Source organism: Pangasianodon hypophthalmus, chromosome 3, assembly GCF_027358585.1.
Source record: "Pangasianodon hypophthalmus isolate fPanHyp1 chromosome 3, fPanHyp1.pri, whole genome shotgun sequence".
Classification (NCBI taxonomy): Eukaryota; Metazoa; Chordata; class Actinopteri; order Siluriformes; family Pangasiidae; genus Pangasianodon; species Pangasianodon hypophthalmus.
In genome coordinates, this window is record NC_069712.1 from 24,193,348 (window position 1) to 24,215,690 (window position 22,343).

The window sequence follows — 22,343 nt, forward strand, 5'->3', positions numbered from 1 at the left end:
AGTCTTGGTGACTGGAACCAATGGACATCACGTCCATTGGTTCCAGTCACCAAGACTTCAGGCACCAAGTACTAAAAATAATCCTTATATTTACAATTATATTAGTTTGTCCAATTACTTTTAAGTGTGAAAATAGAGGGACTATGTAAAAAAAAAAAGACTGTAATTCATAAATAGTTAATGCAATATTTTTGTTAAACCCCTTGAATTAATGAATATCTACACTTCAGACACATTTTGATTGCTTAATTTCAAATCCATTGTGGTGGTGTACAGAGGCAAAATTACAAAAATTGTATCACTGTCCAAATACTTGTGGACCACTGTGTACTTATCTCTTTCCTCTTTGTGTCTGCTACAGGTACTACCTGGAGGCTCCCTGCACTGGCACTGCCACTGCCACCACATCTGATAGCTCTTTGTCCACTCCAGAATCCACCAGCAATCCAACTGTTGTTTCTGTGCCCCCCCTCAAGCCCATCATGGGAAAGATGTGGACATTGAGCATATATGTCTTTTGGGTCTTCTTCATCTCCATTACCATCTTCCCAGCCATCTCCTCGGGCATCCAGTCGGTGGATAAAGACTCAGGCAGCCCCTGGAGCAGCACCTACTTTGTGCCACTCACCAGCTTCCTCCTGTACAATGTGGCAGACTTCTGTGGTAGGCAAACAACCATTTGGCTGCAGGTTCCTGGCCCGACCAGCCCTGTGTTACCTATCTTTGTGGCTTGCAGGACTGCATTTGTGCCACTCTTTATGTTCTGTAACTACCAGCCTCGGTATCACCTGCACCAGGTATTTTTTGCCCATGACATCTTCCCTGTGCTGTTTATTTGCCTGCTGGGGTTCTCCAATGGATATTTGGGCACACTGACCATGATGTATGGGCCCAAGGTGGTGCCACGTGACCTGGCAGAACCAGCTGGTGTGATCATGTCATTCTTCCTGGCAGCAGGGCTTGCGGCAGGCTCTGCCCTCTCTGTTTTGCTTGTCTACATCTTCTGACAGTAGCAAACTTTAAACAGTTTTCCTAAAATGGGCTAAATGTAGGTGTTTACATGGAACTCCACCGAATTGTTCAATTTAATTGTTTGAGTATTCTTACTTTAAGGCCAGGTTTATACTTGATGCATTACTATGTGTGCAGGTATAGATGCAGCTCGACAAATTTTACAGCTTCACACAGTTCACAAAGTTTCTTGCGTCGAAACTGGTCACTTGTAGATTCAAGGGTGGTTGGGGAAATGGGGTAATTTTTTGTACTAAGTTTCTAATTTGAAAGAAGCAGGTGAATGTTAAGCAAGTTATATTTGGCTGACAGGGATGAAAAGAATGAGAAAACCCCATCCTCATATGTATTGTTAATTGTTACGAGGCCATTGACTGACCAAATGCAGAAAGGAATGGTCAGTGGTTGGAGGTTTTGGGAGGCAGGGAGCAAACTTTGAATTTAATTATGTACAAAATAAAAATATTACAAAATAGTTTGATAGGAATATTTTTTTTATTAAGGTAAAAAAAAAAAGAAACATATGTACATTTGTTTTTGTAATTCATTTGATTTGAGACTAAATGGACTAATTCTTGGCAGACGTGCTGCAGTGTTTCATATTCTGTATCAGGTGTGTATCAAAGTGTGCCAAGAAAACATTCCCCACACCATTATACCACCTCCACTAGCATGGATTGTTGACACAAGGCAGGTTGTGTCCATGAATTCATGCTGTTGGCACCATTTGTGTGCCTCAGCAGAAATCGAGATACATCAGACCAGGCTATGTTTTTCTAGTCTTCAGTTGTCCAGTTTTGGTGAGCCTGCACCCACTGCAGCCTCAGCTTTCTGTCCTTGGCTGACAGAAATGGAACCCAACGTGGTCTGCTGTTGTAGCCTATGTGCCTCAAGATTCGACGAATTGTGCATTCTGAGATGCTTTTCTTCTCACCACAATTGTACAGAGTCATTGTCTGTGTTACTGTAGCCTTTCTGTCAGCTTGAACCAGTCTGGCCATTGTCCGTTGACCTTTCTCATCAACAAGGTTTTTCCATCTGCAGAACTGCCACTCACTGGAGGTTTTTTTTTTTTTATTACACCATTCTGAGTAAACTCTAGAGACTGTTGTGTGGGTGTGTGTGAGAAAATCCCAACAGTAGAAATACTCAAACCAACCCATCTGTCACCAACAATCATGCCATGGTCAAAGTCACTGAGATCACATTTTTCCCCATTCTGATGGTTGATGTGGATGTTTCCCGAAGCAGCTGGCCTGTATCTGAATGAATTTATACATTGCACTGCTGCCACATGATTGGCTGATTAGATAATTGCATGAATGAGTAGGTATACAGGTGTTCCTAATAAAGTGTTCTGTGAGGTGTATATTTTATATTTATTAATAGTTTTAAAAAATCGCATTGATGAAAAATCATTTGATGATGATATATTATTTGAGTCTATAATGTATTATTATAATGCATTCATGTGCATCAATTTAACACAACAGTTTCACATGTGGGACAGTGGCCATGGAAGTCCAAATCCACTAAGGAGTGTCTAACAACTCCCCTGCCAAATCAACTAGCCCTGAAAATGGATAGCTCTGGAGCGTCGTGCCCATATCCGGCCATCGAAACTGCTACAGCACAGTCTAGAATTGGGCCACACAGTGCAAGTTAAAGAAAAGGGTATATATGCTCACTGTCCACTTTATTAGGAACACATGTACACCTGCTCTTGTATACAGTACATGCACAATGCATACATTCATGTAGATACAGGTCAAGCTAATGTTCACATCAAACATCAGAATGTTGAAAAAGTGTGATCTCTGTGACTTTAACCTTGGCATGGTTGGTTGTACCAAATGGGCTTGTTTGAGTATTTCAGAAACTGCTGATCTCCTGGGATTTTCACACACAAGAGTCTCTAGAGTTTACACAGAATGGTACGAAAAACAAAAAACATCCTTTGTGCGGAGAGTCTGCAGGCTGAAACACCTTGTTGATGAGAGAGATCAGAGGAGAATGACCAGACTGATCTGAGCTGACAGGAAGTCTATAGTAACTCAATAAGCACTCTTTACAGTCGTGGTGAACAGAAAAGCATCTCAGAATGCACAACACATCAAAACTTGAGGTGGATGGGCTATAACAGCAGAAGACCACATCAGAAATCTGAGGCTATCATGGGCACAGACTCACCGAAACTGACCTCCTCTGACCTCTCTTATCAACAAGGTGTTTCCACCCACAGCTGCTAACTCAGTGTTTTTTTTGTTTTTCGCACCATTCTGTGTAAACCCTAGAGACTCATTGGACTGAACTCTAAGCACTGCATCTGGTGAAAAACCAAGTACTGCTCATCAACTAATACCATCCCTGTGGCGAAGTATGGTGGTGGCAGCATGCTTCTCAGCAGCAAGGAATACAGAGAGATCCTTAAAGAAAACCTGTTCCAGAGTGCATGTGACATAGACTGTGATGAAGTTTAACTTTTCAGCATGACAAAAACCTGAAACACACAGCCAGGTCAATGCTCAAGTGGCTTCAGGATAACTCTCTGAATGTCCTTCAGTGGGCCAGCCAAAGCCCAGCCTTTAAAGCCCATAAAACATGTATAGAGATACCTGAAGGTGGCAAATCACAGGTACTCCCCATCCAGACTGATGGAGCTTGAGGAATGGGAGAAACTGCCCAAATCCAGGGCTTGTGCAAAGCTTGTAGACTCATCCAAGAACAATCAAAGCTGTAATTGCTGCCAAAGGTTCTTTTACAAAGTAGTAAATAATGGGTCTGAATACTTATCTAAAATAGATATTTCAGTTTTTGATTTGTGATAAATGTCTAAAACTTTTCTCAAACGAGTCAATAAGGAGTATTTTTTTTTCTTTTCTGGTTATTTTTCTTTTTCTATCCACTAGACAACTATTAGTAAAAATCTAACAGCCTGAATGCAAAATATACTTGTCCCAGGTGTCCAGGCCAATGATTTGTCTGCCCCGGGTAGCCATAAAATAATTGTATCAAAGAACACGTTACCTGGGCATAAACAGCAACAAGGCTCGATATTCTCTATTAGCCTACAAAATCCAAAGTCCTTGATAAGTGTAACCATCCAAGGCAATAAAATACACAATTTTCTAGGCATATTTTTTATATTGTTTTTATACTTCTTAAAAATCTTTTCATAAATTGTGGCTGCAGGTGCTGTTGGCATGCTAGAATGGACTTTTCTCTGTTGCTGTATTCTGCATATTAATGGGGTTTCTGATTACAAGTTGTCTAATGTTCCCTGTAGAAAACATGAAATGTTACCAAATCGTCTACACATGTTGCTCTGCTGCTCAGACTTTTCGAACATATCTGCACTGGCAGGAGAGCAAAGCAAGCAAACAAGCCGCTTTCTTCTTCTTCTTCTTATTATTATTATTATTATGTATCATTAAAAAGAAACAACTATTTGTATCATTAAAATTATTTGTAAATCTACCACTTCGGTGCACGCCCATTTATTTCCAGGCAAGTGTTTTTGGCAGAAAGTACCATTTTTAACCATTTTGGAAGCTAAATTTCAGGGCATGTACAGATCAAACAACATGAAAGGTAAAAATTTTCAGAAAAAAGTCAACTACATTTAATTTTTATAAAATTTGCAATGCAAATAAAGCAACAAAAAAATTACAGCATTCCATACACAGCCTATACATAAATGACAAATGGTTCAATAAAACCAATTTCAAATGCTTCTGCATATCCAAGTAATACTTTAACGTAATTTGGAAAGGAAGTGCTGTATCCTCCAGTAATGAAAAAAAAGAAACCTCAAGATTTACTTACAAGTTAACTACGAAGCAACGCACTGCAAAAATACAAAGCTATACATAACATTCAAAAAGGTTAATTTTCACAACAGGGGGAATTCAATTCCAGACATTCAACTGCACTAATGTAAAATCCATTCAAGCAGAAGCTGTTCATCTAAATATTTCCTTTGTAAAGAAGGAAGTACCAAAAGGCCAGAAAGAATTTTTCAGTCATCTGTGAGTGGAAATTAGATTGGTATAGTCCTCTGCACTTAAATATTTCTGACTAGTTTATGGTACTATAATACAGAAAGTGCAAGCTTCTTTTGTAAAGTATCAGTAGATACTACACGTATCTGGAATTTTGTGTAATCATATAAAGCACTGCTTTCCATGGATTTTAGACCCTTTCTTGGAACAGAAAGGAAGAAGACTAACAAAACCAACTGAGCACACAGTTGGACGATTATAGACACTTTTAGTTTTTGGGCCATCAGCAAGGACTGGGTGGCCCATCATTCTCCATATATTCCTCCAGTCGGAAGAGCCATTTATCCCAATACTGCACAACCTGGTCTGCTTTCAGGAAGTGAGAGTGGGCTGGTGAGCCGTCTTTGTAGGCAACCACAATCAAGCCACTATCCACCTGCAGATGGAGAGAAATATTTGGTGAATAACTGTATTAGCTCTTGTAAATCAGGAAAAAAAAAAACAAAAAACAGGTAGCTCATGCAAATATGGATCGATATACCTGGTAGTTGTAGTTTTTGTCACTGTTTAAGGCTCCAATGTAGGCGGCCACCTGCAAGGGGTTGTCATATGTGTTGTAAAGGAAAGGTTTTGGCTTCTCTGATGTCTTCCACTCTATGACACACAGTGAATTCCTGTATATTAAAAAAAAAAAAAAAAGGACAGTTAGTTGTTTACGGCAAAAGCTAAAACGTCAGCAAACGTGCTCTTGGTTTTATGAGATGTACATACTTGGTTACATAATACAAAATTCCAGTATTATTAATGTTACTACCAACCAATTTCTTTAGTAGAATTACTGAAATTTGTGTTCAATAAAACATTTTTTGCTTGGCAATAAACATGAGTCAGAAAAAAACATTGGTTAAATACCCCCAGGCAGTCCAGTCTAATGAGCAATAGCTCACCTCTTAACCAGTGACATTTGTTACAGTTTTAAAAATGCTGGACTGAAACAACTGATTCTCACTTGTACATGGCAACACAATCGACAATGCCCAGGTACTGTAGAGGCTGATGCTGCACAACACTCTCAATGGCTTTCACTCCTGTAATGTCCTCCAACACGTGACTGATACTTTGTAAATACCCAGACACGTTTTCAAGACACACTCCATCTTCAATTAGGGTTTTTTCTCCAGTTAAAATTCCTTCAACAGCTACATGCAACAGTTTCCCCTGTGTGAAAAGATCTAAAACCAAACACATGATGACAGGTCAATTACTTTCCATTTGGAAGGTTCGACAAGAGGCACACACTGGTTTCCATCCAAGTGTTTCGCAAACCTGAAGCAAAGAGACGAAAAAAGGTAATAACTGTGTTTCCATGAGTTAACGTCAGGCAAATATTCTCTATTAGCAACAATCAATGTTAATAAAAGAGCGCCTTCCAAACCTAACTTCCAAACATTTAAATAATTTCTGGTTTCACTTAGGTTTTCTTGGGCACAAAATAAAATTGCGTAATAAAATAGGTGGATGGACACCACGGGGTGGAACTTGGGCCTACTGTTGCTGTATTCTTTGAAGCCTTCCACGCCAAGCTCAGCGATCTTCTTTTTCTTCCATCTCTCCAAATAAAAGGCTTGCTGGGGTGACATTGTCTTTTGAAGTATTTTTGTTACACTTGGTATAGATGCGTGATCTGAACCTCTTTGCAAGCTTATCCGAGTCATGCTTCCCTCCACGTTCTCTGCGTCAAGGACACGTTTTGCGTCGTTTAACAGAGGCCACGGGTTTTTAAGCGCTCTGCACACCTGGGGCTTGGATTTTACGATAGATCCGTAAAGCCACTGATCTTCGTTTTCAATACTTTCTGGAGTCTGAGAGCTGATTCTCGTAGACACGACCGCTTTCACTAGTGCTGAATAGTGTTCAGAGTCCACATCGCCGTACTGGCTGCTCTTCTTGCGCGCCCGCAAACAAGGGAAGGACGAAAACATAGCCATACGTGAGCACGAGCAGCCAGAGAAGCGTCCAGAGAGCACAGCGCTCATACAATACGACTGCAGCCACAGCCTATAAACCCGCATTGTGGCTCCTGTTTTGAGCTGAATGCTACATCCACATACACCTCTCGCAAACTCCAGCTTTGTGTGCAACCCAACGAGCCCATTAAATATTTCACGAATCTAACAGACTTTCACAGCTCATAAATTTTGTACCGTACTACTTTGAATTTGAGTCCCGTCCGATTAACGAAGGGAGTAGGGAAATGTAGTTTTAAATTAACCAATAAAACACCATTTCCCACAATGACTTTGTGTGACCGTAATCTGTGCTCTCTAAAACCTGTATAAACAAGCGTTCCGCAGGGAGCATTATTGTAATTTGGACAGAAACAGCTGGCTTTTTTTTTTTTTAAACATTTTATGGCAATGTAGAAATCACAAGGTACTTTAACTCTGAAAGGAAAAAAGAAAATATTTCTTTAAAATACATATATAAAACGTTACAAGGAAATGTTTTAACGCATAACGGATATGCCAACAATAAAATATGCTGCTAAAAGTTAAAGAAAAACAAGCGCTTTCCGGGGAAACGGTTTACTAAGTTACAGCAGGCTCAACCACCGGGGACGCTGATATACACTCATGGAGCACTTTATTAGGAACACCTGTACACCTACTCATTCGTGCACTTATCTAATCAGCCAAACGTGTGGCACCAATGCAATGCATAAAATCATACAGATACGGGCCAGCAGCTTCAGGTAATGTTCACATCAACCATCAGAAAGGGGGCAAAATGTGATCTCATTGATTTTGACCGTGGCATGATTGTTGGTGACAGATGGTCTGGTTTGAGTATTTCTATAAGTGCTGATCTCCAGGGATTTTTACTCACGCAACAGTCTCTAGAGTTTACTCAGAATAGTGCAATAAAGAAAAAAAACCCGTGCCCGTGAGTGGCAGTTCTGCAGACGAAAACAACTTGTTAATGAGAGAGGTCAACAGAGAATGGCCACACTATTTCAAGCAGACAGAAAGGTACAGTAACTTAGATAACCACTGTGTACAATTGTGGTGAGCAGAAAAGCATCTCAGAAAGCACAACTCGTCGAACCTTGAGGTGGATGGGCTACAACAACAGAAGACCATATCAGGTTCCACTTCTGTCAGTTAAGAACAGAACGCCGAGGCTGCAGTGGGCACAGGCTCACCACAACTGGACAGTTGAAGATTGGAAAAACATAGCTTGGCCTCTCAATTTCTGCTGAGGCACACAGATGGTAGGGTCAGAATTTGGCGCCATGGACTCAACCTGCCTTGTGTCAACAGTCCAGGCTGGTGGAGGTGGTGTAGTGATGTGGGGAATGTTTTTTTGGCACACTTTGGGCCTGTTAATACCAATCAATCATTGGCACAGCCTTTTTAAGTATTATTGCTGACCATAGGCATCCCTTCATGGACACAATTTATCTTCTTTATCATATAATGTCTATTTCCAGCATGACAATGCACCGTATCACAAAGCAAAAGTTGTCTCAAACTAGTTTCATGAACGTGACAATGAGTTCAGTGTTCTTTAGTGGCCTTCCCAGTCACCGACTCTGAATCCAGTAGAACACCTTTGGGATGTGGTAGAACGGGATTCTCAGCATGAAAGTGCACCTGAAAAAGCTGCAGGAATTGCGTAATGCAGTCATGTCAACATGGACCAGAATCTTAAAGGAATGTTTTGAACATCATCTGTTTTGAGGGAAAAGGGAGGCCCTACCCAGAATTAGTAAAGTGTTCCTAATAAAGTGTTCGGTGAGTGTATGTTCTTATTGTGGTGCAACCCAGAAGAAATCCACAGCCCGATCCCTTTCGGTGACAATAGAGAAAACATCCACATATGACCATTTCATTTATTTACCTAGTATCTAAAAATGCCAAAAATCTAGGCTGAATCCAAAATTGTGTCCTTGCAAAAGTGCATTACACATGTTCTACACCCTAAGTAGTGCCCTATCTTACCAATGGGAAACAGGTAAGACTTCAGCTTTGGACTTGGGTTATTACCTAGCTACAGAAGGGTGCAATGTTTACATCCCCCATGGTTTCTGGGTATACATAAACAACCCAATCCAAAACATGGAAAAAAAAAAAAAAAAAAAAAAAAAACTGTTTTGCCATGACCCTCAGTCTCCACACCTAGGGTTAGGGTTAGGTCTCTTTGATATCTGTCATAGATTACAGCAAGACTGATAAAAAATCTGACAAGCAATCTGACAGTTATAACAGATAGGTAATCAAAATTGCATGATAGTATTGAATATTACAACTGTGAGGAAGGTTTGTCAGGGAAGTTTTAAAGGAAAAGGCATTAGGCAAACAACCCATCAGAGAGTTTTATTTTTTTCAAAGGGGGGAGGGGTGGTGCAAACTTATCTCATATTGATTTTTTCACTATTAATATTGTAATTTACACTATTTGATTATTTTTGTTAATTGTAATAGTGAAGGATGTCTGTGAAACCCAACACACTAAATATGTTGTTGGTTGAAATGCATTTCTTTGTCTTTGATTTTGTTGTGTGCTTGTGTGGTAAACATTAGCCTAATAAAGTTCTTATAGAAGTAACAGTGTGATGAGGTTTCAGTTTTTTTTCAGTGTTACTCATACTGAATCCTTATTATCGATGTTAAGCTTACAAGATGTAATTATTTCTAATGCATCAGCTCTTGAATAATATAGTGTGTTAAACCATCTGTAGATTGTGAACTGGAGGAAATAATAAAATCATATCAAGTCAAGTCAAGTAGAGTTTGTCATTTCAACCACATATAGCCAGTTAGTACATAGTGAAACAAAACAACGTTTCTCCAGGACCAAGGTGCTACATAAGACAAACACAGAATAACACACAACTACAAGGGACTACATAAATTTATACATAAAGTGAACAAACATGTGCAGACAGCACAAGACAGTACAATGACTACTGGGATAGACAATGGGCACAGTAAGTCCCAGTGCAGCACCGACCAGTACACAGTTCTATTAGAAAGTGAATCCAGTGACAATAGTGCAAAGAGTACAATATAAGTTGCTGAAATAGTGTAAACATTAGAAATAGCAGCCTATGTACAGTATAATAAATATTGTAGCAGCATAATGTAATGTGCAAAAAATTGCAAAGAGGATGGAGGATGCACAGTGTTGTGTGTGTGTGTTCGTCCTGTCCAGTTTCTCAGTATTGACTAGTCTGATGGCATGGGGGAAGAAACTGTTGCACAGTCTGGTCGTGAGGGGCCCAAATGCTTCGGTACCGTTTAATTCAATTCAATTCAATTCAATTCTATTTGTATAGCGCTTTTAACAATGGACATTGTCACAAAGCAGCTTTACAGAAATAAATGGATTCACAAAAATATATTGTAAATATTTAAATTTATCACTGTGAATTTATCCCTAATGAGCAAGTTTACCGGACGGCAGGAGGGTGAAGAGTGTGTGAGAGGGGTGTGTGGGGTCATCCACAATGCTGGTGGCTTTGTGGATGCAGCGTGAGGTGTAAGTGTCTGCAATGGAGGGAAGAGAGATCCAGATGATCTTGTCAGCTGTCCTCACTATCCGCTGAAGGGTCTTGCGATCCGAGACAATTCCCAAACCAGGCAGTGATGCAGCTGCATAGGATGCTCTCGATAGTCCCTCTGTAGAACACGGTGAGGATGGGGGGGTGGGAGATGTGCTTTCCTCAGTCTTCTCAGAAAGTACAGGCGCTGCTGGGCTTTCTTTGTTATGTAGCTGGTGTTGTGTGACCAGGTGAGGTTCTCTGCCAGGCGAACACCAAGAAATTTGGTGCTCTTGACATCTCTTTAGTTTTGTCCACATTTAGAGACAGGTTGTTGGCTCTGCACCAGTCTGCACCTCCTCTCTGTATGTTGACTCGTCGTTCTTGCTGATGAGACCCACCATGGTCATGTCATCGGCGAACTTGATGATGTGATTTGAGCTGTGCATTGCTACACAGTCATGAGTCAGCAGAGTGAACAGCAGTGGACTGAGCACACAGCCCTGGGGGGCCCCAGTGCTCAGTGTGGTGGTGTTGGAGATGCTGTTCCCGATCCGGACTGACTGAGGTCTCCCAGTCAGGAAGTCCAGGATCCAGTTGCAGAGGGAGGTGTTAAGGCCCAGCAGGTTCAGCTTACCAATCTGGTGCTGAGGAATGGTTGTGTTAAATGCTGAACTGAAGTCTATGAACAGCATTTGAACATATGTGTCTTTATTGTCCAGGTGGGTGAGGGCCAGATGGAGAGTGGTGGTGATGGCGTCATCTGTTGAGTGGTTGGGATGGTAAGCGAATCGCAGGGGATCCAGTGAGGGAGGCAGCAGGGTCTTGATGTGCCTCATGACGAGCCTCTCAAAGCACTTCATGATGATGGGTGTAAGTGCAACGGGACGGTAGTCGTTGAGGCAGGACACTGAAGACTTCTTTGGCAAGGGGATGATCGTTGTGGCCTGGAAGCACGTCGGAACGACGGCGCTGCTCAGGAAGGTGTTGAAGATGTCCGTGAAAACATCTGCCAGCTGGTCTGCACATCCTCTGAGCACTCTGCCAGGAATGTTGTCTGGTCCAGCAGCCTTCCGTGGGTTGACTCTGTGTAGAGTCTTCCTCACATCAGCCATGGTTAGGCACAGCACCTGGTCATTGGGAGGAGGGGTCGTCTTCCTCGCCATCACATCATTCTGTGCCTCAAATCGAGTGTAGAAGTTGTACAGCGCATCCAGGAGGGAGCCATCACTGTCACAGGCAGGTGATGTCCTGTAGCTGGTGATGACCTGGATGCCCTGCCACATGCCCCGCGTGTCTCTGCTGGCCTTGAAGTGGTTGTGGATACTCTGTGTGTGCATGCGCTTTGCCTCTCTGATGGCCTGGGACAGTTTGGCCCTCCCTGTTCTTAGGGCCACCTTGTCACCTGCTCTGAAGGCGGATTCTCGGGTCCTCAGTAGCGCACGCACCTCTGCAGTCATCCACGGCTTCTGGTTGGAGCGTGTGGTGATGATCTTGGAGACAGTTACACCACCAATGCACTTGCTGATATAGCTGGTCACTTGTAGCGTATTCCTCCAAGTTGGTGAAGCCGCCGTCAGTTGCTGCTTCCCTGAACATGTGCCAATTAGTGTGTACAAAACAGTCCTGAAGAGCAGAGATGGCTCCTGCTGGCCAGGTTGTCACCTGCTTCAGAACCGGTTTGGAGCGTCTGACTAGTGGTCTGTATGCTGGGATTAGCATAACAGAGATGTGGTCTGAGTAGCCGATGCGGGGGCAGGGCTTTGCCCGGTACGCACCAGGGATGTTTTTGTAAACAAGATCCAGCGCTTGCTTCTCTCTCGTTGCAAAGTCCACATGCTGATGGAATTTAGGGAGCACTGACTTGAGATTTGCATGGTTGAAATCTCTGAGAACAATAAACTCCAGGGTGAATTCTGCAGCTCGCTAATAGCCCCATACAGTTCACAGAGCGCGTCTTTAGCATTAGTGCTGGAGGGAATGTATACACCAATTATAAGGACAGTGGTGAATTCCCGTGGTAAATAAAATGGTCTGCATCTAACAGTCACAAACTCCACCAGCGATGAGCAGTAACTAGAAACTAGCACCGAGTTCTTGCACCATTCCGTGTTGATGTAAACACACAAGCCACCACCGCAAGCCTTACCACACAGAGCTGTGTTTCTGTTGGCACGAAACGAGGCTAGCCCATCTAGCTGAATGGCAGCGTCTGGAACTCTGTCGCTGAACCACGTCTCCGTGAAAACAAAGACGCCGCTCTAAACTCACGCCGCGTAGTTTGCTGGAGTCGGATGTAATCCAATTTATTGTCCAGGGAGCAGACATTGGAGAGCAGGATGGACGGGAGAGCCAGCCAGCTACAGGGTTTGTTTTTAACCTAGCATAAAAGCCTAGCTTTCTCGCACACCGCTTGCGATGCCCCCTCTCCTGGCCACTAGCATCAGGCGACGCCCAGGGCTGGAGGCCTGGTCCCCGCAGCAAGCCAAGATCGCATAGCTTCTCCAGCAGATCATCATCATATTCTTTTGTAGAGCTCACATTTGTATCAATCTATCAGATTTCATTATGATCCCAGTTGGTTGCAAAGCTGTAGCTAGTTGGTTACTAAGGAAATTCAGCTGGTTGCTAGGGTGCTGCTTGGTGTTTTGTGTGGTCCCAGAACGTTGCTATGGTGTTTCTAAAAAGTTTCAATATGATCTTAGTTGGTTGCAAGGTTGTCACTAGTCAGCTCAAGTTTTTAGCTTGAGCTAAAAATAATATATTCAAGCTTAACTTAAATCATTCTCTTTTACTTTCGCTAGGGGTGTAACATATGAGATCTTCACTGTATGAAAACCACCACAAAAATACAATGGTATTACATTATAAAAATATAATGGTATTACGGTATGGCAGTATTACGGTGAATTGCTAGTAACACTGTAATATGTTCTTTATTTTTCCAGTACCAAAGCCATAACAGTAATGCCATAATATTTTTATAAGTACTATTGATTTTTTGTAATTGTAGTATTGTAATACTATTTAAAAAATAATTTAGGAAAAATACTTTTTAAAATCTTTATATTTACTGATTTTATATAATCCAATACAGCGAATGCGAATCATATTTCAACCGTCTGTGGTCTCCCAGTGGTTTATAACATGGGCAGCATTTAATTTACATTCACATTTCATAACAAACTCAGGGGAGCTCAGTGCTGACTGGTGTCCCGCCATTTTTTTTTTTCGTAAATTGGAGGACGTGAAGGATACACTGATGCATCCTTTAATATCTGCCAAATGAAGACCACGAAATGAAGGCTGCCTTCCAAAGATCCTTCAAAATGAGACAGCCTTCAATGGCGCTTGATGACGTGGCAGCTGAGATATGAAGCCTTAATAGAACGCAGCTTTCTGTTGGAGAAACACTCAATATGAACCCAATTAGTTGCAAGGTGGTAGTCAGTCAGTCAGTTGCTAATTAAACTCAGCTGGTTGCTATGTTTTGGCTAGGTGGCTGTAATTGTGTCCCAAAGTGATATGGTGTTTCTAGGAGGCTTTTTTTGTAATCCCAGTTGGTTGCAAGGTTGTAGCTAGTTGGTTTCTAAGGAAGCGCAACTGTTTGCTAAGATGTTGCTAGGTGTTTTATGTGGTCCCAGGAGGTTGCTATAATGTTTCTAAAAAGTTTCAATATGATCTCTGTTGTTTGCAAGGTTGTCGCTTGAAGGTTGATAGGGTGTTGCTGGTGGCACGTGGTTGTTATGGTGTTTCTAGGAGGTTTCCATATGATCCCAGTTGGTTTCAGTTGGTTGCTAGGGTGTGGCTAGGTGGCTGTAATTGTGTCCCACGTGGTTGTTATGGTGGCTGTTATGGGGTCCCACATTGTTGCTATTATGTTTCTAGAAGGTTTCAATATGAACCCAATTAGTTGCAAAGTTGTAGCTAGTCAGTTGCTATGGAAACACAGATGGTTGCTAGGGTGTTGCTAGTGGCTGGTATAGGGTCCCACATGGTTGCTGTGGTGTTTCTAGGAGGTTTCTTTTATACTCCCAGTTGGTTGCAAGATTGTAGCCAGTCAGTTGCTAAGGAAACTCAGCTGGTTGCTAGGTGGCTGTTATGGGGTCCCAGGTGGTTGCATGGTGTTTCTAGGAGGTTTCTTTTATATTCCCAGTTGGTTGCAAAATTGTAGCTAGTCAGTTGCAAAGGAAACTCAGCTGGTTGCTTGGGTGTTGCTAGGTGGCTGTTATGGCGTCCCTGGTGGTTGATATGTTGTTTCTAGGGGGTTTCTTTTATAATCCCAGTTGGCTGCAAAGATGCAGCTGGTTGGTTACTAAGGAAACTCAGCTGTTTGCTAGAGTGTTGCTAGGTGTTTTATGTCGTTCCAGGAGGTTGCTTTGAAAAGTTTCAATATGATCTCAGTTGGTTGCAAAGTTGTAGCTAGTCGCTTGCTATGGAAACTCTGCCGGTTGCTAGGTGGCTGTTGTGGGGTCCCAGGCGGTGTGCTATGATGTTTCTAGGAGGTTTCTTAGGTACCAATAAATAGCCTGCACCTTTTGTCAGAATAGGTGTGGTAGATCATAAAAGACCAATAGTTCGCACAGGTACTGTGGCACGAGACCATTGAGTGCTTTATAAGTCAATAGTAGTATTTTATAATCAATACGGATAAGATAGGGGTGATGTGCTCATATCTTCTGGTTCTAGTAAGGACTCTCGCTGCTGCATTCTGGGCTAACTGGAGCTTGTTTATGCATCTACTAGAACATCCAGACAGCAAGGCATTACAATAATCCAAAATAGTGGTAACAAAAGCATGAACAAATTTTTCTGCATTGTGTAGTTACAATATATTTCTTATCTTAGCAATATTTCTGAGATGAAAGAACGCTATCCTAGTAATATTATCTACATGAGCTTCAAATGAAAGACTGGAGTCAGTAATCACACCAAGGTCTTTTACTGCTGCCCATGATGAAACAGAAAGGCCACCCAGAAATACTATCAGAAAAGGTTACTTCTACCTGCATGTGGTCCTAGTACAAGTATTTCTGTCTTGTCAGAATTAAGTAAGAGAAAGTTAATAAGCATCCAGTTTCTAATGTCCTTTACACATTCCTTGCTAGATGGCTGTTATGGGGTCCCAGGCAGTATGCTATGATGTTTCTAGGGGCTTTTAGTATGATCTAAATTGGTTGCAAGTTTGTAGCTAGTCTGTTACTAAGGAAACTCAGGTGGTTGCTACTATAATAAGTTGAAAAAAGAAGACCAACATTGTAATGAAATCTTTTTGAGTGAATTTCATGAAATTAAGCAGTTTGTAATATTAAGAATTGCACAGTGGCATTCAAGAGCCCCCTAGCATCCACAGGGTTATTTTGATCCTTCTTGCTTGCCCCATCACAGCAGAATTGTCCTCTCTTCTAGGGAGGCAATCACATGGATGAATTAATGAATATTTTCTTTTGTTTTAGTTTTTCCAATTAATATCTGCAGTATTTTTGCCCTATATGCTCATACTACTCTGTTCAAAATTGCAGGTATGCTGTAACTATAATTATATTTTTGTATATGCCAAGTATTTGTTAAGTCAGTTATGCTTGTATTATTAGCAGCAGAATCGACTGCCACCACTGTGGTTTTTCCGATGAATGTCCGCAGCATTTTTGCCCTGTATGCTCATACTGCTCTGTTCAAAATTGCAGATTGCAGAAATAAATTGAAGAACACTGGTGTCGTGACTCTTTGGATCTTCTACACATATAGTGTGGTCGGAACAGTGTAATTGTGTTTTTGTATACACAGTGCAGTTAGGTAATCATATCTGTGCCATCTCTGTCATTGTAATATGTATCCCCTTCCACACCAGTCTGACTGTCTGGCAGAATTTGGTGGCAACACTTTGTTCAGCACATCGGGATTCTACAACAGGCGACTGCATGAGGAGGACTGCAAGTACACAACCTTCACGGTGCCTATGGATTTGTTCGAGTACAGTTACCCCGAGGACTATGTAAGAGTCCCGACAGCTTCATGCGTATGATGACCAGCATATTTAGTGACCAGAACTTCCTGAGTCTGCTGTGTTAGCTGGATGATCTGATGGTTTTTGGCCCTGATGAGCAGATAGTTGGAGATAGACTTTGACAGACTTCTCACCCACAATCTGAAACTAGCACCCTAAAAGTGTCACCTTCGGAGTAAATCAGTGAAGTTCCTTGGACATATCATTGACCAGACAGGTGTCTACATGGACCCTAGTAAAGTTGACAGCATTTCCAAAATTACCAGTTTTGGCCTCATTGGAGGTTGATGCAGCAACGCTCTCTCTGTTAATTTTTGGGAATGGTCAATTATTACCAGCAATTTATCCCTAACTACTCCATTAAACCGAAGCCACTCTTTGACCTCCTAAAACAGGGGTGTCCAAACTGCGGCCCGCGATCCATTTTTAATTGGCCCGCAGCAAATTCCAAAAATATACCAGAATATGGCCCGCACATGAAACCTGGCGGTATTGTATTTCTTGGTTTTAACTCTAGGTGGAGCTACTGAGTTGATCAAGACAGTTCCTCTACAAAACAAAATTAAGGAAAGAAAAATTTTGCCACAGCGCACTGAAAATGACAACACCAAAGAAACGCAAGATAGCAAGTGAGTGTAGAAAATTTCAGACACGGTGGGAAAATGAATACTTCTTTATGGAAGTCAAGGGGAAGTGTGTGTGTTTGATTTGTAATGAGAGTGTGGCAGTGATGAAGGAGTACAATGTAAGACGACACTACGAAACCAAACATCAGACCTACATGTCCTACACTGATGTGGAATGAAAACAGAAGGTTAAGCAGATGACAACTATCTTGCTAGCTCAACAGCAGTATTTTTCCCGTGCCAAAAAAACTCAAGAAAATGCCACAATAGCCAGCTATGAGGTCGCTCAACTCATTGCCCATCATGGGGGCTTTTTCAGATGGTGAATTCATAAAACAGTGCCTCACTAAAGTCGCAGGAATAATGTGCCCAGAAAAAAGTCAAGAATTCGACAGCGTTAGCCTATCAAGAAACACAGTTGTGCGGCGAATCGAAGACTTGTCAGCCAACATAAAACATCAACTGTCAGACAAACGTGTGCTTTTGATTTCTACTCCATTGCATGTGATGAGAGCACAGACGCCACAGATACTGCACAGTTATTAATTTTTTTGCGGGGAGTTGACAATAACTTTTGCGTTACGGAGGAGCTGCTTGATCTCAGCAGCCTAAATACCACAACAACGGGTAAAGACATTGAAGCTGTGTCAAATGCAATTGACAAGATAGGACTTAAATGGGACAAGTTGTGTGGAGTTACAACGGATGGAGCTCCAGCTATGACAGGCGAGCGCAAAGGAATGGCCTCTATGGTGTACGCCAAGGTGCAGGAGAGCAGAGGTGAGGCAGTTAAAATGCACTGTATCATCCACCAAGAAGCACTCTGTGCCAAGACAGTACAGCTTAGCGATGTGATGAACACTGTTGTGAAAACAGTAAACATAATTCAAGTACGAGCACTCTACCACAGAGAATTTCAAACTTTCTTAACTGACGTTGATGCTGAATATGGGGACCTGCTCTACCATTCAGAAGTGTGCTGGCTAAGTCGCGGCTCCGTGCTTCGGCGGTTTTATTCTCAGAGACCAGTTTTTGAAAGAAAAGGACCGACCTCTTCACGAGCTGAGTGACCCTCTATGGTTGGCAGACCTGGCGTTTTTAGTTGATCTCACTGAACACCTCAACACACTCAACAAAAACCTACAAGGCAAAGACTAACTCGTACCGCAGCTTCACGCACACATTAAAGCATTCTGTGTGAAGCTCCGACTGTTTGAGGCACAGTTGCGCACCTTCAATGTCGCGCACTTCCCCACACTGTCCGAAATCAGATCTGTGTTTCCAAAGGCTGATCTCTCTGATAAAAAGGGGAAATATGTGTCTGTGATCACATCTCTCATGACAGAATTTTCTCAGCGCTTCCAAGATTTTTCTACCATCGAGAACGATATCAAGCTGTTCGCGACTCCCTTCATGATAAATGCAGAAGAAGTGGAAGAGAGTCTGCAATTAGAACTGATAGAAATGCAGTGTGATGATTCTCTGAAGAATCAACATCAGCTTCTCTCCTTACCTGACTTCTACCGGAGCTTGGAAGAAGCCAAGTTTCCTCTGATGAGACGCCACGCAAAAAGAATGATGAGTCTGTTCGGCTCAACATATATATGTGAACAAACATTTTCTCTGATGACGCTGAACAAAAGCAGATTGAGAGACAAAATGACCAACGACCATCTCTGTGACGTCCTTCGCATCTCAACCACAAAACTGACTCCGGACCTGCCAGCAATCCTGCAGGCTAAAGCACAATTTCATTGTTCCCACTGAGCGCAACCATGTTCCCCTGAGTTCAAAATATATTACACGTTCCATGTGTATAATAAAGCCCTATTACTTAATAAATGTAATCATTTTATGTTGATAGCATTTTTATTAGTTGATTAGTTAGTAATATTAGTTGATCTGTTAACAATCCAAACTTATTTGCATAACAAGCTTGAAATATAGTATATAATTTATTTTATATCCCCACCCCTTCCAGGTCTGTCAAGAAGGACCACCATCCAGAAGCAATCAGAGGCAGCTCTTTTGAGAATGAACTGCCAACCTTTTTTGTTCTAAAAAAAAAAAATCCCATTCATGAAAAGCAGTGTTGTAGGCTGATTGATTTAGTTTACTTAAATAAACCAGGTGAGGCAATACGTACTTCACCTTGAGTGAGTGGCCCGGCTGTTTGTGTATTTTACCGCATATGGGCCTTGGTGAAAAAAGTTTGGACACCCCTGTCCTAAAAGGTCAGAAAGGCAGGGTGAAAAATGGTAAAAAGCTGTCCTTTGCTCACCAGAACAGGAAACTGAAGCTGAGCGTCATCCTCGCTCACCCTGACTTCTCTCGCCCTTTCATGCCGGCCACGGTGCCTTTCTGGACGGAATCGGGCCCATTCTCTCACAAATCCAGGAGAGAGAAACAAAAGCCAGGCCTGTTGCTTTCGCCAGCAAGTCCCACTCCCAGTCGCAGCATAACTATCCAGCTTATCGGTTAGAATTCCTAGCCTTGAAATTGTCAATATGTGATAAATTTAGCCACTGGCTCAAGGGTCATGAATTCTCTGTCTGGACTGTTAACAATCCACTGTCTCATATACTCACAAAGCCTAAACTTGATTGTTGTGAACAATGTTGGGTGGCTAAGCTGGCTAGCTACAACTTTGAAATAAAATATGTGCCTGGTCCTCACAATGTGGTTGCTGATGCCCTCAGCCAAGTTACCTTCATCTGTACCAGTGTCACTCACAGGTTTAGAAAGCTTTATGGGGCCCTGCTGGCCAATGTCTATTAATTCAGCGCAGAATGCATTCAATTGGTCTTCAAGTGATTCAGAAAGGATGCAGGGTGTTGTTCATCACAGTCAGCGGTGTGTACCCAATTCCCAAGGCAGACGTCTTCTGTGCTAAACTCGAACGCAGACTGGGAAGTTGGTGCTAGGGTCCGGGCTGTATCAGTCATTGATCACTTCCCGCAGATGATGATGTCTATAGGTCAGGAATCATTTCCAGCATACTACCAAACAGAATGGATACAGGGCTTTTGAAACAGTACACACAAGAACACAAAGGAATACATATATTGGCATGCGCGAAACCATAAACAAACAAGTGCTCCTCATGTGAAGTGCACGGGAGATGAGAATATTTCTCCTTCTCATCTGAACACTTAAAGAAAGTGTTTAGAGAAGGGGTGGGGGGGTACTTTAAGGTTGTACTTCTCTAAAAGTTGTACATTTATAGGGGGGGACACTGACAGGTGAAAGGCTACTGACCTGTGTTAGTTTGTGGTGTACACTGGCAGGAATGTGCTGAAGGGAATCCGGACCAACCAGTTATATGACCATTTCATGGCATTCAGTGTTGCCATGGGTCATGATCTTGCTGAAGTGAAGCACCTTTCCAATATGCATGTCACTAGAAAGGAAGACGGGGAAACTGGCAAGATGTTTACAATCTCATACATTACAATAATGAACCATTTGTTTTTAGGTAAGACATTTGTCTTTAGATAAGACATTTATCTTTAAGTAAGACAAATAAAACAAGACTACTACAATTATACAATAGGGCAAACATGAGTCTTTGGGACTCCTTGGACTTCCAAAATCTTAATTTCACTTTTCAGTGTCAGCAAAGTAATAAAACTCACAAAATTTCAACAATAACTTTTTTTTTTTTTTTTTATGACTGGACACCCAAAACTAATATTGAATCAACAGCTTTATTCAACAACAAACTATATATATATATATATATATATATAGTTTGTTGTTGAATGAATAAATAAATAAATACATATATATATATATATATATATATATATATATATATATATACACACACCGATCAGCCATAACAGTATGACCACTGACAGGTGAAGTGAATAATATTGATTATCTCTAATAAAAAAAAATAATAATAATATCTTATATATATTAGGCAGCAAGTGACCAGTTGGTTCTCAAAGTTGATGTGTTGGAAACAGGAAAAATGGGCAAGCGTAAGGATTACAGAGACTTTGACAACGGCCAAATTGTGCTGGCTAGATAACTGGGTCAGAGCATCTTTAAAACGGCAGGGCTTGTGGGGTGTTCCTGGCATGCAGTGGTTAGTACCTACCAAAAGTGGTCCAAGGAAGGACAACTGGTGAACTAGCGACAGGGTCATGGGCGCCCAAGGCTCACTGATGCACGTGGGGAGTGAAGGCTGTTCTGTCTGGTCTGGTCCCACAGAAGAGCTATTGTAGCACAAATTGCTGAAAAGTTAAAGCTGGCTATGATAGAAAGGTGTCAGAACACACAGTGCATTGCAGCTTGCCCATGCTGACCTCTGTCCACTGCCAAAACTGCCCACAATGGACAGGTGAGCATCAGAACTGGACCACGGAGCAATGGAAGAAGGTGGCCTCGTCCAATAAATCACATTTTCTTTTACATCATGTGGAAGGCCGGCGTGCGTGTGCATCGTTTACCTGGGGAAGAGATGGCACGAGAATGCACTATGGGAAGAACGCAAGCTGGCGGAGGCAGTGTGATGCTTGGATCTGCTAATAACGTCTTTGTGCCAGATACCACAGCACACCTTCAGGGATCTAGTGGAGTCCACGCCTCGATGGGTCAAGGCTGTTTTGGCAGCAAAAGGGGGACCAACACAATATTAGGCAGGTGGTCATAATGTTATGGCTGATCAGTGTATATACGTCTAATAAACATATGGATGCCCCAAGTACCTGGCAGCAAAAAAAAAAAAAAAAAACAACTAGTCAACAATGCTACAGTGAAGTTTCTAATACAGCTGCTGAGGGAGTGACTGATAATTTGATAATCTTTCTCTCTTCTGACTGACATAATCCATCTCTCTGTATTTTCTCCCTCTTTCGGAAAGTCATGGAAACACCATAGTGGATTTTTTCTTTTGGACCTTTTCCACATTTTACAGTCTCCCTCAGCAACTATATTAGTATACACATCTCAGCAATGTGTACTAGTTTTATTTTTTTGTAATTTAATGCAAGGGTAATATAACACAATGTAGTAGGGCTGCACAATATATCTAAATTATCGAAATATCGCAAATGTACATATCGCTATATGCCTATCACAAGGGCTTACGATAACAGACTTATTAAAAAGAACATGAAATGTATGTTGGTTATGTCATTTTCAGTTTT

At 41.8% G+C, this 22,343-nt stretch overlaps 2 protein-coding genes across 6 annotated transcripts in view; one reads left to right on the top strand and one right to left on the bottom strand.

Annotated features, from left to right (window-relative positions):
* The window catches only part of slc29a3 (solute carrier family 29 member 3), a 44,170-nt gene extending 39,681 nt beyond the window's left edge, over positions 1 to 4,489 (top strand). For all 3 annotated transcript variants that reach the window (XM_053232387.1, XM_053232385.1, XM_053232386.1), the window contains exon 6: positions 362 to 4,489. In XM_053232387.1, coding sequence (XP_053088362.1) covers positions 362 to 1,007 — 646 coding nt within the window. In that variant the 3' untranslated portion in view covers positions 1,008 to 4,489. The remainder of the gene's footprint in view (positions 1 to 361) is intronic.
* A 120-nt stretch (positions 4,490 to 4,609) lies between these two features.
* mgme1 (mitochondrial genome maintenance exonuclease 1) lies at positions 4,610 to 7,583 on the bottom strand. 3 transcript variants are annotated; one of them, XM_034303048.2, is made up of 4 exons: positions 6,562 to 7,570; positions 6,278 to 6,338; positions 5,554 to 5,686; positions 4,610 to 5,448 (listed from the first exon to the last, which is right to left on the bottom strand). In XM_034303048.2, exons 1-4 carry the CDS (start codon positions 7,082 to 7,084, stop codon positions 5,296 to 5,298), a joined length of 870 nt encoding a protein of 289 aa, XP_034158939.1. In that variant the 5' UTR covers positions 7,085 to 7,570; the 3' UTR covers positions 4,610 to 5,295. The 3 variants fall into 3 exon arrangements, 2 of the variants coding, with proteins under 2 accessions (XP_034158939.1, XP_026792099.1); XM_026936298.3 differs by lacking the exon at positions 6,278 to 6,338 and adding an exon at positions 6,022 to 6,244 and having other exon boundaries at positions 6,562 to 7,403; XR_008301405.1 differs by having other exon boundaries at positions 5,303 to 5,448; positions 6,278 to 7,583.
* Positions 7,584 to 22,343: the final 14,760 nt, after the last annotated feature.

Bases quoted from the DNA above. Each gene is read 5' to 3' on its own strand.
- mgme1 (XM_026936298.3), bottom strand. From the start codon at position 7,084: ATGCGGGTTTATAGGCTGTGGCTGCAGTCGTATTGTATGAGCGCTGTG. The intron at 6,245-6,561 runs GTAGGCCCAAGT...GTTTGGTTTTAG, and splicing joins CTTCAAAGAATACAGCAACA to ATCTTTTCACACAGGGGAAA. The intron at 5,687-6,021 runs GTGAGAATCAGT...TTTAATATACAG, and splicing joins GATTGTGTTGCCATGTACAA to GAATTCACTGTGTGTCATAG.